General features: G+C 30.1%; 1 protein-coding gene across 1 annotated transcript in view; it reads left to right on the forward strand.

Annotated features, from left to right (window-relative positions):
- Positions 1-15,690, forward strand: part of LOC132751507 (E3 ubiquitin-protein ligase rnf213-alpha-like) — a 66,164-nt gene extending 50,474 nt beyond the window's left edge. The window contains exons 60-83 of the mRNA XM_060741683.1: positions 128-254; positions 951-1,219; positions 2,356-2,461; positions 2,969-3,079; positions 3,335-3,445; positions 4,094-4,147; positions 4,868-5,059; positions 6,080-6,188; positions 6,576-6,610; positions 6,912-7,006; positions 7,421-7,577; positions 7,768-7,942; positions 8,241-8,341; positions 9,016-9,073; positions 9,515-9,711; positions 9,941-10,070; positions 10,413-10,499; positions 10,699-10,888; positions 11,072-11,297; positions 12,159-12,233; positions 12,656-12,847; positions 13,060-13,158; positions 13,736-13,935; positions 14,139-15,690. Coding sequence (XP_060597666.1) covers positions 128-254; positions 951-1,219; positions 2,356-2,461; positions 2,969-3,079; positions 3,335-3,445; positions 4,094-4,147; positions 4,868-5,059; positions 6,080-6,188; positions 6,576-6,610; positions 6,912-7,006; positions 7,421-7,577; positions 7,768-7,942; positions 8,241-8,341; positions 9,016-9,073; positions 9,515-9,711; positions 9,941-10,070; positions 10,413-10,499; positions 10,699-10,888; positions 11,072-11,297; positions 12,159-12,233; positions 12,656-12,847; positions 13,060-13,158; positions 13,736-13,935; positions 14,139-14,310 — 3,268 coding nt within the window. The 3' untranslated portion in view covers positions 14,311-15,690. The remainder of the gene's footprint in view (positions 1-127; positions 255-950; positions 1,220-2,355; positions 2,462-2,968; positions 3,080-3,334; positions 3,446-4,093; positions 4,148-4,867; positions 5,060-6,079; positions 6,189-6,575; positions 6,611-6,911; positions 7,007-7,420; positions 7,578-7,767; positions 7,943-8,240; positions 8,342-9,015; positions 9,074-9,514; positions 9,712-9,940; positions 10,071-10,412; positions 10,500-10,698; positions 10,889-11,071; positions 11,298-12,158; positions 12,234-12,655; positions 12,848-13,059; positions 13,159-13,735; positions 13,936-14,138) is intronic.
- The last annotated feature ends 532 nt before the right edge of the window (positions 15,691-16,222 follow it).

Consider the following 16,222-nt stretch of genomic DNA (forward strand, 5'->3'; position numbering starts at 1 on the left):
GTTTACCATAAGGCATGTCCGTGTAATTACGTATGTTTAGAGAACGTATTCTCTGCAACTGTGCTTAAAAAGGCTTATAGTTGCATAGATAGCTATGAAAAGTTTATTATGTTGCATTTCTTTTCAGTGAAAGGGATGTTATTAAAAATTTAGAAAAATATCTTGGAGAGGCTAAAGATGTTCTGTCTGATGATGTACCTGAAAAATCGGAAATGCCTCTAAACCTGAGCCTGTTGATCGTCAGCTGTGTTGAGGTACAAAACAATACCATTGGCATTTTTTATGACTTAAATGTATCAATATCAAAATTAACTAAATTCCCCATTCTTTAAACAATCTAAAATTTCAATGGTTAACTTTTTAAGTCTTTCTCTCACTGCAAAAAAATAAAATCATTTATAAATGAAAAATATATCTCATTGTTGTCAATTATGCCATATTCATTTAAAACATAAGCATACATTATGTAGTAAATATACTATTTCTTTCGCTAATTTGGAGATAAAATGTGAATCGCAATGATAATTTATAGAATACTTAAAACTATTCTCTTTCGTCATTGGTGCATAATTTTCTTTTGTCTTACCTTGTAAGACGTTTTTATGTAGCTCAGTGTATGATTTGCATGTTTTAGTTTCCAATTAAATCTCGCACTAAAAATTGGAAATCCCTATCAATAAATCATATACATTAAAATACAAAGAGAGCTACTTACAGTACTTAGAGATTTTTATGGAAGCATGATTTGTTTTTCCCATTATGCATCTAAATCTATTTTCATTAATATTACATATATATTATTTTGCTACCAAAATTATTAAAGGCCTACATCTTTGGTCGTGCTAAAGAGCACCAGATACGGTGAAATTTCAATTTTTACTGACTCGAATGTCCTGTATTTTTCTAGTTTTTCGTAGATATTGTTAAAATGACCCCCATTCCCGTTCTAGGATAAATTAATGCAAAGTTACAAGGAAAAAAGTTCAAACAGCAGTGTTTTAGCTACAAAAGCACTTGATACAGCATTAAAGACAATAGAAAGTGATGGTATAACGGTTGAAAAGCTTTATGGATTGGCATGTGCAAGATTTGGGCTGCGAATTGTTGCAGAAAGTATTGTCAAATATGTTCAACACAATCAAGAGAATGGAAATATGGCTATACTGCAAGCACAAAAAGCCAAACAACTATGCCAAAGTACAAAGACAGTTTGGCCGAGGTAAATAGAAACAATTGATTAGAAATGAAAAATTTCTGTGTACAAGTTTAAATATACATCTGTTCATGTAAATGTATTTTTGAAGAAAAAATAAAATGGATTACGAATCGATTTTATACATATACATGACTTCGTATAATTTATAAAAAGAGGCAACACTATTTTGGAATACACCATACCTAATATGGTTTTGACTTTTACTTCTGAAAATCTCTGCTATTCTACTAAACATCTTGTACTCAAATATCATCCACAATCGAACGCTTTTTTAAAAATATAGACGAGTTGAAATTTAGAATAATACAGATTAAGATATATAAAGTTGTTACGTACATATGAATGTACAGAGTTATACATATGCATGCACAGAGTTATTGCGCCAATATTAGCGTCACGTTTAGCGTGTCGCGCCGATTTTTATATGTTATTGTATTGACGTCATTATGTGAGTTGACTTCCGGTAATCAATAATAAAACAACGTTATTGAAGAACCAGTAAAAATAAAAAACAACACAATTGCATTATACAACATCAACACAAAATATTGATTTTTGTAAAGAATATTGAATAGTAAATGTTGCAGGCAAAACGGTTTACAATTGATACACTTGAGCATTGCTTTTAGCACGTCAGAGTTAAAGACTGAATACCGCCTAAGTATGTGCTAGGGGGGCATGTTAAAAGTTTACATCACCTCACATGGACAGACTCAATCAAACAGAGTCTGTAGTTTCCATTTTTTATTGTTGTTTCTCTGCTTCAAAGTGACCTTCCATTTTCCAGATTTGTTACAACACTTAACAGTGAAATACTTTACATAAACATACAAAGTATTTTGTATCATTGCACATAGTGCACATACTGAACAGTCATTCTTTACGTCAAAATCGGGTCATTATAGAAATAAATGCCAAATGAAACGTAAAAAAATATATCTAACCGATAATTTGATAATTTAACGGATATCTTTTTAAAGAAATGTTTAGTTACTAATATCGTGCAATTAATTTTCACAACGATCCAGTTTATACTTCTAATCTTAACACACATTATGATACTAATGATAAAAGAATGAGCATAACTGGCTTATGTTTAATGTCATAACTTGCAATTAGATATAAGATTTTATTTCTAGAAAATATCTGGTGAAGTATTTGTGCCGATTTTACGGAACTGATGTGTATTATACTGTATGTGAAGATTCTGAATTTGAATGGATGCAAATCGCAAATTCAAGAAGCGTAAGTCGCTACTGAAGAAGTACCTACAATTTATTACCTTTTCTACCATTTCTTGAGAAATAACTTGTGTTGTTAGCATCATCGTTTTGTGATTTGATCTTAAATGTTGATTGCTTGATGAACTCAAAGAGCTTTGCACTATTTGACTTGCAAAACAAATTTCAGTAATGATCGATACGTTTAATGTATAAAAGGAATTTTAAAGGTAACCATTTATTGCTACACACTAGATACAAAGACAATCCGTATGATATTTTTGATGACACGAAATACAAGATGAAACTCTAAAGATAAATTTCTTTCTCAAATACATATAATAGAAATTTAATCTTATATATAGATTGTTTATCTTTATCTTTTGTTATGTTTTGAAAACAATATTTTGGAAATAAAGAACTTGCTATTTTTAAATGTAATATTTTGTGCCTAAATTAGGTGATAATCGTTACAGAAAACAACAACAAATCGGAACATAAAAGTAGTAAATTAAAAACGCTTACTTTTTAGGAAGAATGTGATCGCTTTGTTGTGTGTGGTTCTGTTTATGTAAAACTGAGAGATGCTGTGATGCAGACGGTTCATGACGAAAACATTGACATACTCAACACTTCAGTAAACGTTTGTATTAATTTTAATTGATAATATAAAAATGAAACAAAATGCAATTTCATAGGTTGCTCTCCTAGATACTAGTAGATAAATAAATTTCAATTTAATGGAATGGTGTTTAATACAAATTTAAAAATCCTTACCAGGATAAAGCTAATCTCACGTTCAGACCAAATAAATTTATTATTTTTCTTAATCCTTATTTAAATTTATATGGTCAGCATTTAGATTTGTCATTACATAACTATTTCATGATTATGACAGAACATCAACGAAGAAGACGTCCATATGGAGCCTTTACTACAACTAGGGATGTATAGAGAGATAACAAAGACACATCTGTATCCACCAACACAGAGGAAGACTTCTACACAGGTTAATAATTGTTTTACATTAAAAAATATTCTAAATGACAGTAACGATTAATGTATGTGAACTCAATAAAATGCAAATAGCACAGAGTCCCAAATTTCTATTAATTTTATACACGTCAAATACCAATAATTAAATACAACGACTTACATACTTATTAGAAGACTGCTGCTATATTAATCAAGTTTGATATGGTGAGCTCTCTTTCTTTTACCAGGCCTTAAAATGATTAAATCCTTTACAAAATACTTACCTTCTTTACCCCTGCGACATTTATTCTAATCAGGAAGCCTTTAAGCAATGATTTAATAGTTACTTCATTACTACCAATATCACTGATTTATTGTGTGAATAGTAGTTAATATTTTGTCTTTTTAAGTAACGTTTGTGAAATGATTGTTTTGCTGTATTTATCATACTATTATGTATACATGCATACTTTTCTATAGCTAATGGTTCATGGCATTTATTTTTGGGCAATTTTTCAATGATTGTAATGCAGTAAGAAACTTTAATATGATTATTCTTATCTAATCTCAGTGAGATTAAGTTGACGTGTTGTTGTAAAATGCTGTACAAGTGAATATATAAAAGCACGCATTAAGAAGTCAATTTAAAGTTTATTATGTCAAGAAAAAACAAATATTTCAGATGTTGGAGCTTCTTGCAAACTTTTTTAAAGACTGTGAACATTGTACCAACAAGGTAATAAATATGTTTCAATCCGTATTATCGTAATAATGAAAAGAAGAAAATACATGTATATCAATCTCTTATCTTTTTAAAAATTAATTTGCAGCACTGTGTTTGATAACTTAAAAATATAGATTAAAACATTTTGAATATGTTATCAAATATGTATTTCTACTATCACAGGCAAAATGAAGTGTCATTTAAAATAATGATCTTTCAGTTTTATCCGATTATGTCTTTATAACATATTTTCATTTTAATCAAGGTGAGGGTATGATAACACTGATACCATGTGTGCAAATTGTATTTTTCTTATTCCATACATTTTGAATAGGCTAAAGTAAATTTGCTTACAAATAGTATGCATCTGCGACAATACAATGTATGGACAGAAAATGAAAACAAATAGTTTTAGAACAGATTTTCTTAAATTCATATTGTAAGTTCAATAGCGTTTTGCGTAAGTAGCAGCTAGAATGTATTTCTATGAGAAATTCAGAAGATGTTCACTGTTTCATTGTATTGTATTACCAAATGTATTGAATACACTTGTCAACTCAAACTAGTGTACATGAGAAACATAAAATATATTCAAATTCTTTGCTAGTTTTAGATAACGGATGTTTTATCTCACAAATTATTTGTAGGAAAATGTTTTCTTTATTAGTGTAGTGTTTGACCATTGTGTGTTGAATAATTTTTTTCTCTGCTTTATTTTGTAAACCTGTCTAGGAGCTAATCATGAGACTCTTGGAAAACAGACTCGTACCGAGTTCTATAGTGACTAGGGAGAATGAAGATTTTAAAACGCAAGGAATACACAGTTTGATAGTTCATTTCCTTATTGTGATAGTGCGTGTTCCAGATGAGAAAAACTTGCTCTGGCCACTTTCTAGACTGAGTCTTACTCCAGATAAGTGTGCTGTAAGTATAAAAATGATTAGTCTGTGCTGATAATTTTAGAATGACGCCTAATATAAATGTTAACTTATGAAGATTTGTATGCTTATAAATGGTTTAAATGTCCGTAAGACATTTGATTTGTATTTAACAAAACAAAAAATAAAGAAAAACCAAAACATCAAACAAACACACAAGCAAGTTTTTAATAATAGTCTTGATTTCATTTTTAAGTTATTGTATGCATTTTTGTTTGCTGCTACACAAAACATTACCTTAATGCTTTTTTAGTCCTTATTATTCATTTAATTCTTCTTGATCATTTTTGTTTTGTTTTGTTAAGTCTTCTGTAAATTAAAAAGCATAACTGCATATGCTATTTGTTACAATAAGATTATCTTCAGTTGAACTTGTTTATCTACACAGTGATATTATGTTACACAGATAAGTAATAAGTGGTCATCTACAAACGGCTTATACCGGACTGTGTGCCTGCGAATATTTAAAATACCTAATTTATTAATAACATAAATCCTCATAGCAATAAAAAAGAAACATATAAAGGTCTTACGTGACAAATATCTAAACTAGAGCACTTTAGTTAATATTTCTGATAAATATGTCCACGTTTCTCCAATTCTAACATCATGACAACATATACATTTTGTGTCGTGAAAGTTCATGCTATAAAATCTGTTTTGCAGTTAAGTTATTACTCTTGAAATATTGTTTTTCCTCAGTATAGTTTACTCCTAAATAAAATCGAAATGTTCTTTTTTTAATTTCATGTAAAGTATGTATTATTATACTCCTTCTTTAAAGTAAGGTCTTTGTTCATGTTAAAAACATGCTTTTAACTTCACTTTGGTGGGAAATTAAGCTATAGATACTGAGAATCATTGTCCATTAGTCAGGACTGTTTAAAAATGTTTGCGTTCTATTCTTCATTGTTAGAGAAAGCTTGAAGCAAAAGCAACAGTAAATATTATCTCAAATATTTAAACAGATAGAGAAACATACTTATAACTGTTGCATCTTTTTAAGGATTTCTTTTTGCCTACCATGCCACAAGATGACCTTGAAGATATAAAGAATGCTATAATTGCCTCGACAGAAACAACCAAGGGTGCATATAAAACGCCTGCCTATTACAGTAAGTAATCACTGCCACTGCCATATATCTTTACTACTACATGTATATTGTATACAGGGATATTTTTAAATACAATGTATAAGTTTTCATCATCACGTACTTATAATTGTAGCTGTTTATTCACATTTTAAGTCTTATAAAAAATTATGTTCTGTATAAAACAATTATTTGCTTTCTCGCAAAAAGTTACCTGATACATGCCTATACTATTCTTTTCATTTTAATAAAATAATCATTCAAATGTAACTAAATTTTATTTAATAAATTTAATTTCTGAACTAACATCCCTAAATTATTTTTCGCTAAATGATTAACATTACCAATTGAAAAACAACATGACGTTTTCCGTATGTGGGAATAATATGTGTTTATTTTTATTCTTTAAAGAATGTCCTAACGGTCATCCGTACGTGATAGGCGATGTGAGTATCCTTTAATATTGTTATTTTGAACAAATACACATCTTATGTGGCTATGAAAGACTCAAATAAGATATTTGATGGGTTCATAGCACAAACAATGTAAACTTTTTATTCAATAACAATTATTCAAGATACAAAATAAGAAAAAATATCATTAACATGTAAATCAGTGTCTTATTGCTGTTAAAACGGTTTGCTCTTGCTTAAAGATTAAAGCTTATCTTACAGTTTTCTCTTAAAATGATTAAAACTTGAGAAGCAAACCATAACTGTAGAATATGTTTTATATCTTACTTTACAGTGCGGCCAGCCGGTTATGAAATCAAAATGTCAATGTGGCGCTGAAATCGGAGGAGAAAATTATGTTCTCGTTCAGGAAAATACAAAAGACTCATCGTAATATAAATAATTATTAATAACTAAGATTTAGTTTTCAATTTTGGCATATAAATATGCATTTGATTTCAAAACTAAATAAAGTTTATATCAATTCATAGAAACAATGAACTATTAAGCGAATTTGTTACATTTATGACGGTGTGCCTAAAAAAATATTATATCAAACGCACATAATTATTATAAGAGTTCATGTTTCTTATATATACAGAGATGGTTACGTGTCACTTATTTTGCATGTTGTCTTTTTAAAAAAAGCTGAACAAATGATTTTATATTCCTTTTGACATTGCATTTATTTGCTGTTTACATAGTCGCTCTCGTTATGATAAGAATTCAAGTAGTGCTTGAATTGTACATAATGAATGACTTGGTTTTTTTTCTTCATATTTTTGTGATAATCAAATCTAACAGCAAAGATCAAACAATGACTGGTCACATTTTGGGTCCCGCTGAAAACCGTCGGGGACAAGATCCTAAACCAGAGAGATTGCTGACTTCTGCAGAATGTGCAACTATAAGACTGATGATTCATATGGCTATGTACCTAGGAGTTGGAAGCGATAGAGAGGTATGCAATGATTGCTTAAAACTTCATGTTTATATGTTTAAGATTCAATTATAAAACTGTATTTTCCCCTTATATTTGCCTTGTTTTAAATACAATGTTATAGAGTGTTTGGTTTTTTTTAATCTAAAATTATACACGGTAAAGCATATAAACCGCCATTCATTTCATCAAATCATTTAATGTATTTAAGGGAATTGAAAATATCATCCACCCTGATATTGATTCGGGTATGGTTGAAGAATTCTTATGGCATCATATTCAGTCAGACATCGGTGATATTCACAGAGCACTTGCGAGAAGCGTAGACGATGTTCTTCTGTTTATTCATTGCATCATAAATGAAATGATGGTCAAGGTTATTGAAGGTATAAATGTAACTTTCTTTGTTATTATGACGCGCAGTGCAAATAAAAGCATTGTGGAAATGTCATAATTGATATCATACAATTATTGTATGATAATGACATAATTGTATTTTGGACAAAATGATCGCTGCATGAATCTTTTTTTGTACATACGATGTTTTTTACGTAACGTTGTTCTTATTTAATCAACTAGTAACCGTTATCCCATAAAACCATGAACTTTTGGTTTCAGAAAATAGACGGCTAGATCTAGTGCTTCGCTTAATTGTTAACAATCATATTTTTATTCTATTCACAGGCACAGACTTACAAAATGATGTGTATATGCTATCAACTAAAGGCGGGAGACAAAATTGGGAAGATGCTTTCACCAATGAATACTTGAAGGATATTTTTTCAGTAAATATATTTTAAATATTGCACGGATGACTTTAATGAAATAAAACATAGGTCAATCTTGAAGTCGAATTGTAATGAACTAACAAACAGATACTCAGTATTTAAATGGTCGAATCTAAAGTGTGTCAGGTCGCGAAGTAAGTAGTAGCTTAATTTGTTATTGAAAAAAAACTGAATATGTTAAGGAAGCGTTAAATAATTTTATGTACCGCCTCCGTGGTCCAGGGGTTAGAGTCGATGACTTCTAATCTAGTTACCTCTCTGGCGTGGGTTCGATCCCCGGGAGATGCTTTGGTAGTTTAGCGCGGAGGAAGGTAGTCTAGTACTGGTGTAACTCTCCAGGAACGATGGTTAGGAAACTACCCGCCTATATGACTGAAATACTGTTGGGAAAAGGCGTAAATGAAACAAACAAACAAACAAACAAACAAACAAAATAATTTTATAAAACTGAATATTTTAAGGAAGCGTTAACTAATTTTATAAATCTGAATATTTTAAGGAAGCGTTTAATAATCTTATACGCTTTATAAAAACCTTCTATTACTTTTTTGGTTGACCAAACATTTGTAAAAGTTCTCAGATAACTTAATTTCATCTATTCAGTTTTAATAAAAAAGTAAAACATTTTATCATCACTAAAAACATCAACTGTTTTACCTATTAAACTTCAGGATGTGGACAGTTTACTTCAGAGACATAATAACACCATTGTTAATGACAAAAGACTAGGTGCGTTTAATTGCCATTATATCTTGAAAGAATTGTAATTATTTAGTTTGCAACAATGACGATCATGCATTGGGTGGTGTAAAATATACTGAACAAAGCATTTAACAAGAGGCTATAGCATGGTGTTTAAAGTTCTAATAGCATCAACATCGCCACTCAATAACATAGAGCTGAAATATCCAAGCTGTTAAAATAAGCTGCTAATATAATCGTCATTATCTACATGTACTTCTATGATATGTTATCATATATGATCAGCCCGAGAAATTATATGAAAAGCTCTTGAAGATATTCATTAAAAATTAATAATAAATCAAAATAATTCAATTATCTTGTACAGCATGAAGTGACTCAATTGCATGTAATCATATCTTATGGAGAATATCACTGGTAAAGGAAGAAAAATGAAGTTTGTTGCTTTCTAACATTTTTTAACTACAGGGGCTGATCCTCTTTTAAATTTGCTATTTGAAACGGAAACAACCCCAAAAACTGCACTCCCATTGCAAGAGATTCCTATGGTATGGGGCTACAGAACACCAGTTACACTACATCATTTACGACAAAGATTTGATGCTGAAGTTGGGCATGGTGCCACGTTAAAGAAATTTTCAGTTCTACAACTGTTCCTAAAAGAAGTATGCATCTGATATTAAATTTAATGTTGATGTGTTTAATGTTTGTTAAAATGCCAATTTATTTCTAAACATTATACAAATAAAGCGTGGCATTAAATTATCTTCTTTTTGAAAGGAATTGTTATCAGAAGTACATTTAATAAACAGGTATTTAAGAAGTTTTTGAATCATTTACATTGCACTCTGTATCTCGGGAGTGTGCTGTAATTATGCTTAAACTATATTTCAGGAGTATCATTTGAGAGCTTTACGCTTCATTCCGAGCATCGTACGTCTTCATTCTGTATTGCTGCAGAAATATCAGAGAAAACTGGACAAAGCTGAGGCATCCAAGATTACCATTGCTCAACTGAAACGAGGTTAACCGACTTTGAAATTATAATCATTGATAAAGTATTCATCCTATAAATAGTTAAGATTTCAATCAACAAATTTTCTTGTGTAAATAAATATGAAACGATTATTTATGAAGATTTATTTTGAATCGACTTATCGAACTTTTAAGGATAAAATATTTTTGATCATATTGTAAAGTCATACGATGCTTAAATGAATCCTATAAGGTAGTCTTTTTCACAGGCGTATTTAAACTGAAAACATCCGTAAAATGGACAAACACAGTCAAAATTTAAATTAATATTGTAATGTAATGTTCCATGGATTTTTTACGAAGGTTTTTATTGCTTTCTTTAATATTGTAGAAACAATTGCCGGGCATGAAACTGAAACGCTATTTGATGATTTTGCAAAAGCATGGGATTTGTGTCGGGAGGCGTTGAAATTTTATGGTCAGTTTCTACATTTAATCAACTATTTAATGATAACATCAAACATTATATTTATTTGAATTAATCAAACAAACGAATCTTGTCTTTTTTAAAATGTAGCTAACCTATTGAAATTTTTACTTGATACATAGTTTTTATTGTTAATTAGTGTGAATAAATGTTTTGAGTAATTATTAAGTATCTGAAGAATTTTTTCTAGTGTGTAAGACTGACATAGGGAGTGCAACAGTTTTACCAGAATACAGTCACTATGTCATTAATGAAAACACACCAGTTTCAATGATGTTACCCACAAATGACGGTGCAGGATTATGCTCTTATGCGCTACTAGATTTTCTCCTGAGAAAGCAGAATGATTTTCTTGAAAAATATTTTCAAGAAACTGGAAGGTGCGTACAGCAAATTCAGTTATTTTACTCATTTTATTTACTTTTTTTTTTCAATATCCTTTATACTCTGGTGCTATGATTTTAGAAAAGTTTAAATGTCATTTTGTGTTACAAATGTAAATTTGCTAAAACTTACAACTTTGGTATCCATAATTTTAAAAAACTTACCATTTGTTTTTTCAGTGCCTCAAGTTCTGTGAAAGTGAGGCCGAAAGAAATTACCTCAGCAGACCTTATAAGTTATGATGAAGAACACGATTTGATTCCTCTTGTTCTCGCTAACTGTCAGTATACATTTATGATGGGTGAAGGGAATAAAATAGACTACGACTTCAAAGGTTTAGAAAGACAAATCATGGACAGATTCTTGTTTTCAAAATCAGAGATTGAAATTTCTACTGTTTTACAGGTAGAATTAACATCAATTTGTTTTCACTTTGTCACAAATTATGTTTTTACAACAACAGAATTCCCATCATGGAAATTGTATAATACTTTTTTTTCTCCCCGAAGGGAGGGCATACAGTCGCCACCTTGTCCATCTGTTCGTCCGTTGTGCTTGTCCGGGGCATAACTTGAAAACCCTTGGACATAATTTGTTCAAACAGCACACAGTGGTAGTTGACATCAAGGCGGGGTGCAGTGCTGAAGAAACATAACTCTATTTTGCAACTTTCTAACTATCTCCCCTTTTAAAAAATCTTGTCCTAAGAATAACTTGAAAACCCTTTGGACATAATTTGTTTGAATTGCACACAGTTGTAGAGGCCATTAAGGTGAAGTGCAGCGCTAAAGAGCCATAACTCTTAGTTTGCCTCGTTTTTAATTATTTTCCCTTTTAGATAAATATTGTCTGGATCATAACCTGAAAACCCTTTGGGCATAATTTATTTACACTGCACCAAACAGTAATAGGCATTGATGCGGAGTGAAGTGCTAAAGAGCCATAACTCTTTTTTGCCTCCCGTTTTTGAATTATACCCCTTTTAGATAAATATTGTCCGGATCATAGCCTGAAAACCCTTGAACATGATCTGTTTACAATGCAGTGGTAGAGGGCATTGAATCGGAGTGCAATGCCAAAGAATCATAACTCTATTTTGCTTCGTTCTTGAATCATCTCCCATTTAAAAAAAATAATATACATAATATATATATGCTCACTTGATGACTTTGCCTGTATATTCTCGCCTTGCAAATGTCCCTTTTGCTACTGCTTCGGTGAGCGCATATGTCGGTTTTACCGATCGCCTTGTTTATCTTCTTGCAGGTCGAGTTGATGACATATCGAACAGAGAGTACAAACGCAACTATATTTGAAAAATTATCAACATACATACGGCAGGTATGCATGGCGTTTTACATAGCGTTGGTGGTATATTTATCAAGTATATTTATCAAATTATGTTGTTTAATCGTGTTTGCCTTGTCGGGACTAGAACTGTTACTACTGCATGTTTGCTCTCAAGGAACATATAAAAATACAAATTATCAAACAATAATGCGTTTGATAGAATAAATTATTATTCTGGTACGCATATATGCATGTATTTCGTTACACATACTATATAACTATTTTGAAATAGATGAGAAGTAGTAAATTCTGTAGTTTTCAGATGATATTATTTCAAATCAACATCCTTACCTACATTACTCATATGACGCAAGATTTTGTACAGATCGGTACATTTAATCTAAAGCGTATAGCAGTTTTGTTCTTCTAGTCTTTTTCTGTATAAGGATATCTATCTATCACATTTTTTTCAGGAGGAACTAAATAGTGAACTTAAAACAAAGATCTGCAGCGAAATAAAGTGCTTGCCAGATATTTGTCAATCCTTATATAATCTGGATATTGCTATCAGTTTCCTTAAGACTACAGGTGGTTTGTATGAACAAAATCTTCATGACTACTTGACAAAAACTCTGCAGATGAAAACAACAGTCTCAAGTCAAAGGGTAATGTTATTTTAGCCAATAGTCTATTGGCTTGTTTTATTATACTAGTAATTCCCTATTGTATGAACCTGTTTAATATTGCCATATAGGTATGTGTAGTTTTAGCAGGGTACTGTAAATAATATACTACTTCGTGAACAGTATCAATTTATATTATGGTCTATATGAATATATAACTGTTAAGTTTATTTTTATTTATATTTCTATCTTAGGCGCAACAGATGTGTCAACTTAGGCATATAAAATCGTTGTGGCTGTTACTTGCTTTGCTTAAATCAAAAACAATGATTGACAATCACCAACGTAGGGAGGTTAGTATCTAGTTGATTTTGTCTTATTGCAAATAATGAAATGTCTAAATTGTGTGCCACCGATATAAACACTTCGATAAAATCAAAATAATTCAAACGCCAATTAAAATAATATAGTAAACTCTAAGGTATTTAAATTCAATCTCAGGTTCTGTTTCATCATCGGGCTGCAGAGGATAGTATTCTTAATATGCTATCGAAAAGAAGAATAAACAATACCATAAAAAACCAAAAGTAGTAAAGTAAAACGGAAAAGTTTTAAAGGCGTAATTTGTTGCATGTAAAGAAGATCAAATTTTCTGAAATCCTGTATTTCAACGTGTGTCATGGTTGACTTGAATGCTACTAAATCGACATATTTATAAGTGTGTTGATATGCACTAAAGATAGCATTAGATAGATACAGATATCAATAGCAGCAAAGAAACATTCATTATTTTGATATTCTTCATAAATTACAGTACACCAAAAAAAAAAAATCTTTGTTATTTAACAGTTACTCGTGAAAGTTAAAAAAAGCTAAACTAAGACTGTAAGGGATATTCATATTAAAGCTCATATTCTTTATTTGTTTCAGTTCACGTTTGAAAACATACAGTCTACTTTTGATGCGGATCTGTCAATTGAAGAACGAGAAATCCTCGAACAATACCTAAAACCTTTGTCAGTGGAAAAGATAAGTTCTTTGGTTGAATGCATACATGAGTTTATTTTGCTGAAAGTAGCTGTGAAACAAAACGTTGATGAAGAGGATTACATAGATATAACTCATAATAAGTATGAAATATATAACAGTTTTACTTAAACATTCTTTCAATCCCGGCATTAATATCTTCTTCATGTGACATGTTTTCTTAGAATTTATAATGGCGTGGAAGCAATATGATTATAATTTATGTAATCTGATAAAGAACAATAAAAATGTAATAAATTCCCTTATATTTAGTTATTGTATATTCTTTTTGTTTTTATTTTGTTAGACTGCAGGACTGGCTGCTTGCCTTCATTTTTGAGAGAGAAGACCATTTAGTAGATACTGTTATATTTGAGGAATTTCCTGCAGATATCATGTTGAAACATTGTGCGCATGCATGGGTTGTTGCTTACGAAATGTTGAAAGGGAAACAGGCTGTGTTATATTCTAATCATTAAAAATATTAATATAACACATATGACTGTATTTGAGACATTCTTTGTTAATTCTTTGTAAATAAAATGAAAATAATTTGTAATGTAATAAAACTGTATTTTTCTAGACAAATTATATTGTCATTCTAGATTTGCTTTATATTTGTTTATCTATTTTTGCTTATACTGGACAAAAGAAAGCTTTTTATTCATCTATTTTCTGTGAGATTTTAGGTTTGCATGAACAATTGTTTTATTGCCGATTTACGCGCTGTTTTATTTGACTTTATTAAGGATGAGATATACTATGACATGTTGAATGTTGTTCTGCATAATCAGATATTAACATTGCAAATAGCAGTTTGATTAAATAGGTAGTCTATTGATCTTTTGGTATATGTGATTTGATTCGTTTCTTAGTTTATGCTTAGTTCAAATAGAATGAAAGTTAGATTTTATAAAAATATCATTCCATACTTGAGACATTTATCATGATAAAAGTTCATAAGATGTTTTATACATGATTTTATCAAATATATATTGTACATTATACATAAGAATCATTTCTGTTGGAGCAGCAGATATGGAATTCTACTGAAAGTGTTGATTTGCAGTGCTTGCAAGCATCTGCAACATTGTGAAAATTAATACAATCATAATGTAAATCAAATCATGTTGCTTTGATTTTTTGTTGTTTTTTTTTACAATAAAGCTTGCTTTGACAGTGTAACTGGTTATTACAATATATGTGTTTTAATGTTTGATTTGATCAACATTTATATTGACATTTATGTAAAGAGGAACAACTATTGATTTATTGAGTATGTTGTTATTTTTAAAAACGTGTCATGTTATATAGAGGATATTTGTTTGTTTTGCATGTAAGATTGAAATATAATTTCACTGAGTGAACACCAGATGCAATATTTTCACGAGTGGCGTAGCCACGAGTGAAAATATATAAGCTGGTGTTCACGAATGAAATATTTTTCAATCTTATATGTAAAACAAATAAATTTTCTTTTTATTTCATGCTTTTTAAGTGATTTTAAGTATTTTTTACTGGTTTTGCCGCGTAACGTCACGCATTCTCCTTTGTGACGTCATCACATCATGACGTCACATAATCAATTTTGAAATATAGGTCTGTTAAATTTCTATTATTTTGTTACGTTTTTAACATGATGTATGATGACATCGACTTTCTTTTCCTAAAGAAGCAAAATTTACGCACGACGGCATTAATTTCTGCCTGTTATTCCATTTAGTTATGATTTTCTTTTCATCCGCATTCAGATATAGTCCGGCTACAGTGAAAATTATATTTTATAAATTTCACTAGTGGTTTATCAGAATATAATCATCTGATATATTACAATAAAACACTGGAAAGCATGAAATAAATATGTATGTTAGATAGTTTTGAAAACAAAAATCGCCTAATCAGTAACACAAATATGTATGTTTACATGTGAACATCAAGTATCTGTATGAGAATGTACACGAGTGTATGATGATATAAATAAATCAGAGGGAGAATATGATATGATATTTTAATTAAGATGTTTCCCTAATTAAAGCACTTGTTAATATTGTGTATATAATGAAACATAAGCTAGTATAAGGTAATCGTATTTTGTTGTTGTTTTTTGTTATGTTTAGATTTTACCTTATATTCTTAGTTAATGAATAATTCTTAAAACTCTTCTTGTACATATTTATTTTTATTTTCTTAATACGCAAATTCAGGTTTTTCTATATTATTCATATTATGCAAATAAGTGATGGTATATAATTATATAAATGTGAACTGATATCTTTATCACATATACATCCGCAATATGACCTATACTGTGTTGGTGCGACGTAAAATCCTACCAGTATTAATTTGTTTCCGTATGTACGTTTGTTTCAACTAAAGCTAGTTGGTTATATA

Source organism: Ruditapes philippinarum, unplaced genomic scaffold, assembly GCF_026571515.1.
Source record: "Ruditapes philippinarum isolate M1 unplaced genomic scaffold, ASM2657151v2 ctg885_1_1_1_1, whole genome shotgun sequence".
Classification (NCBI taxonomy): domain Eukaryota; kingdom Metazoa; phylum Mollusca; class Bivalvia; order Venerida; family Veneridae; genus Ruditapes; species Ruditapes philippinarum.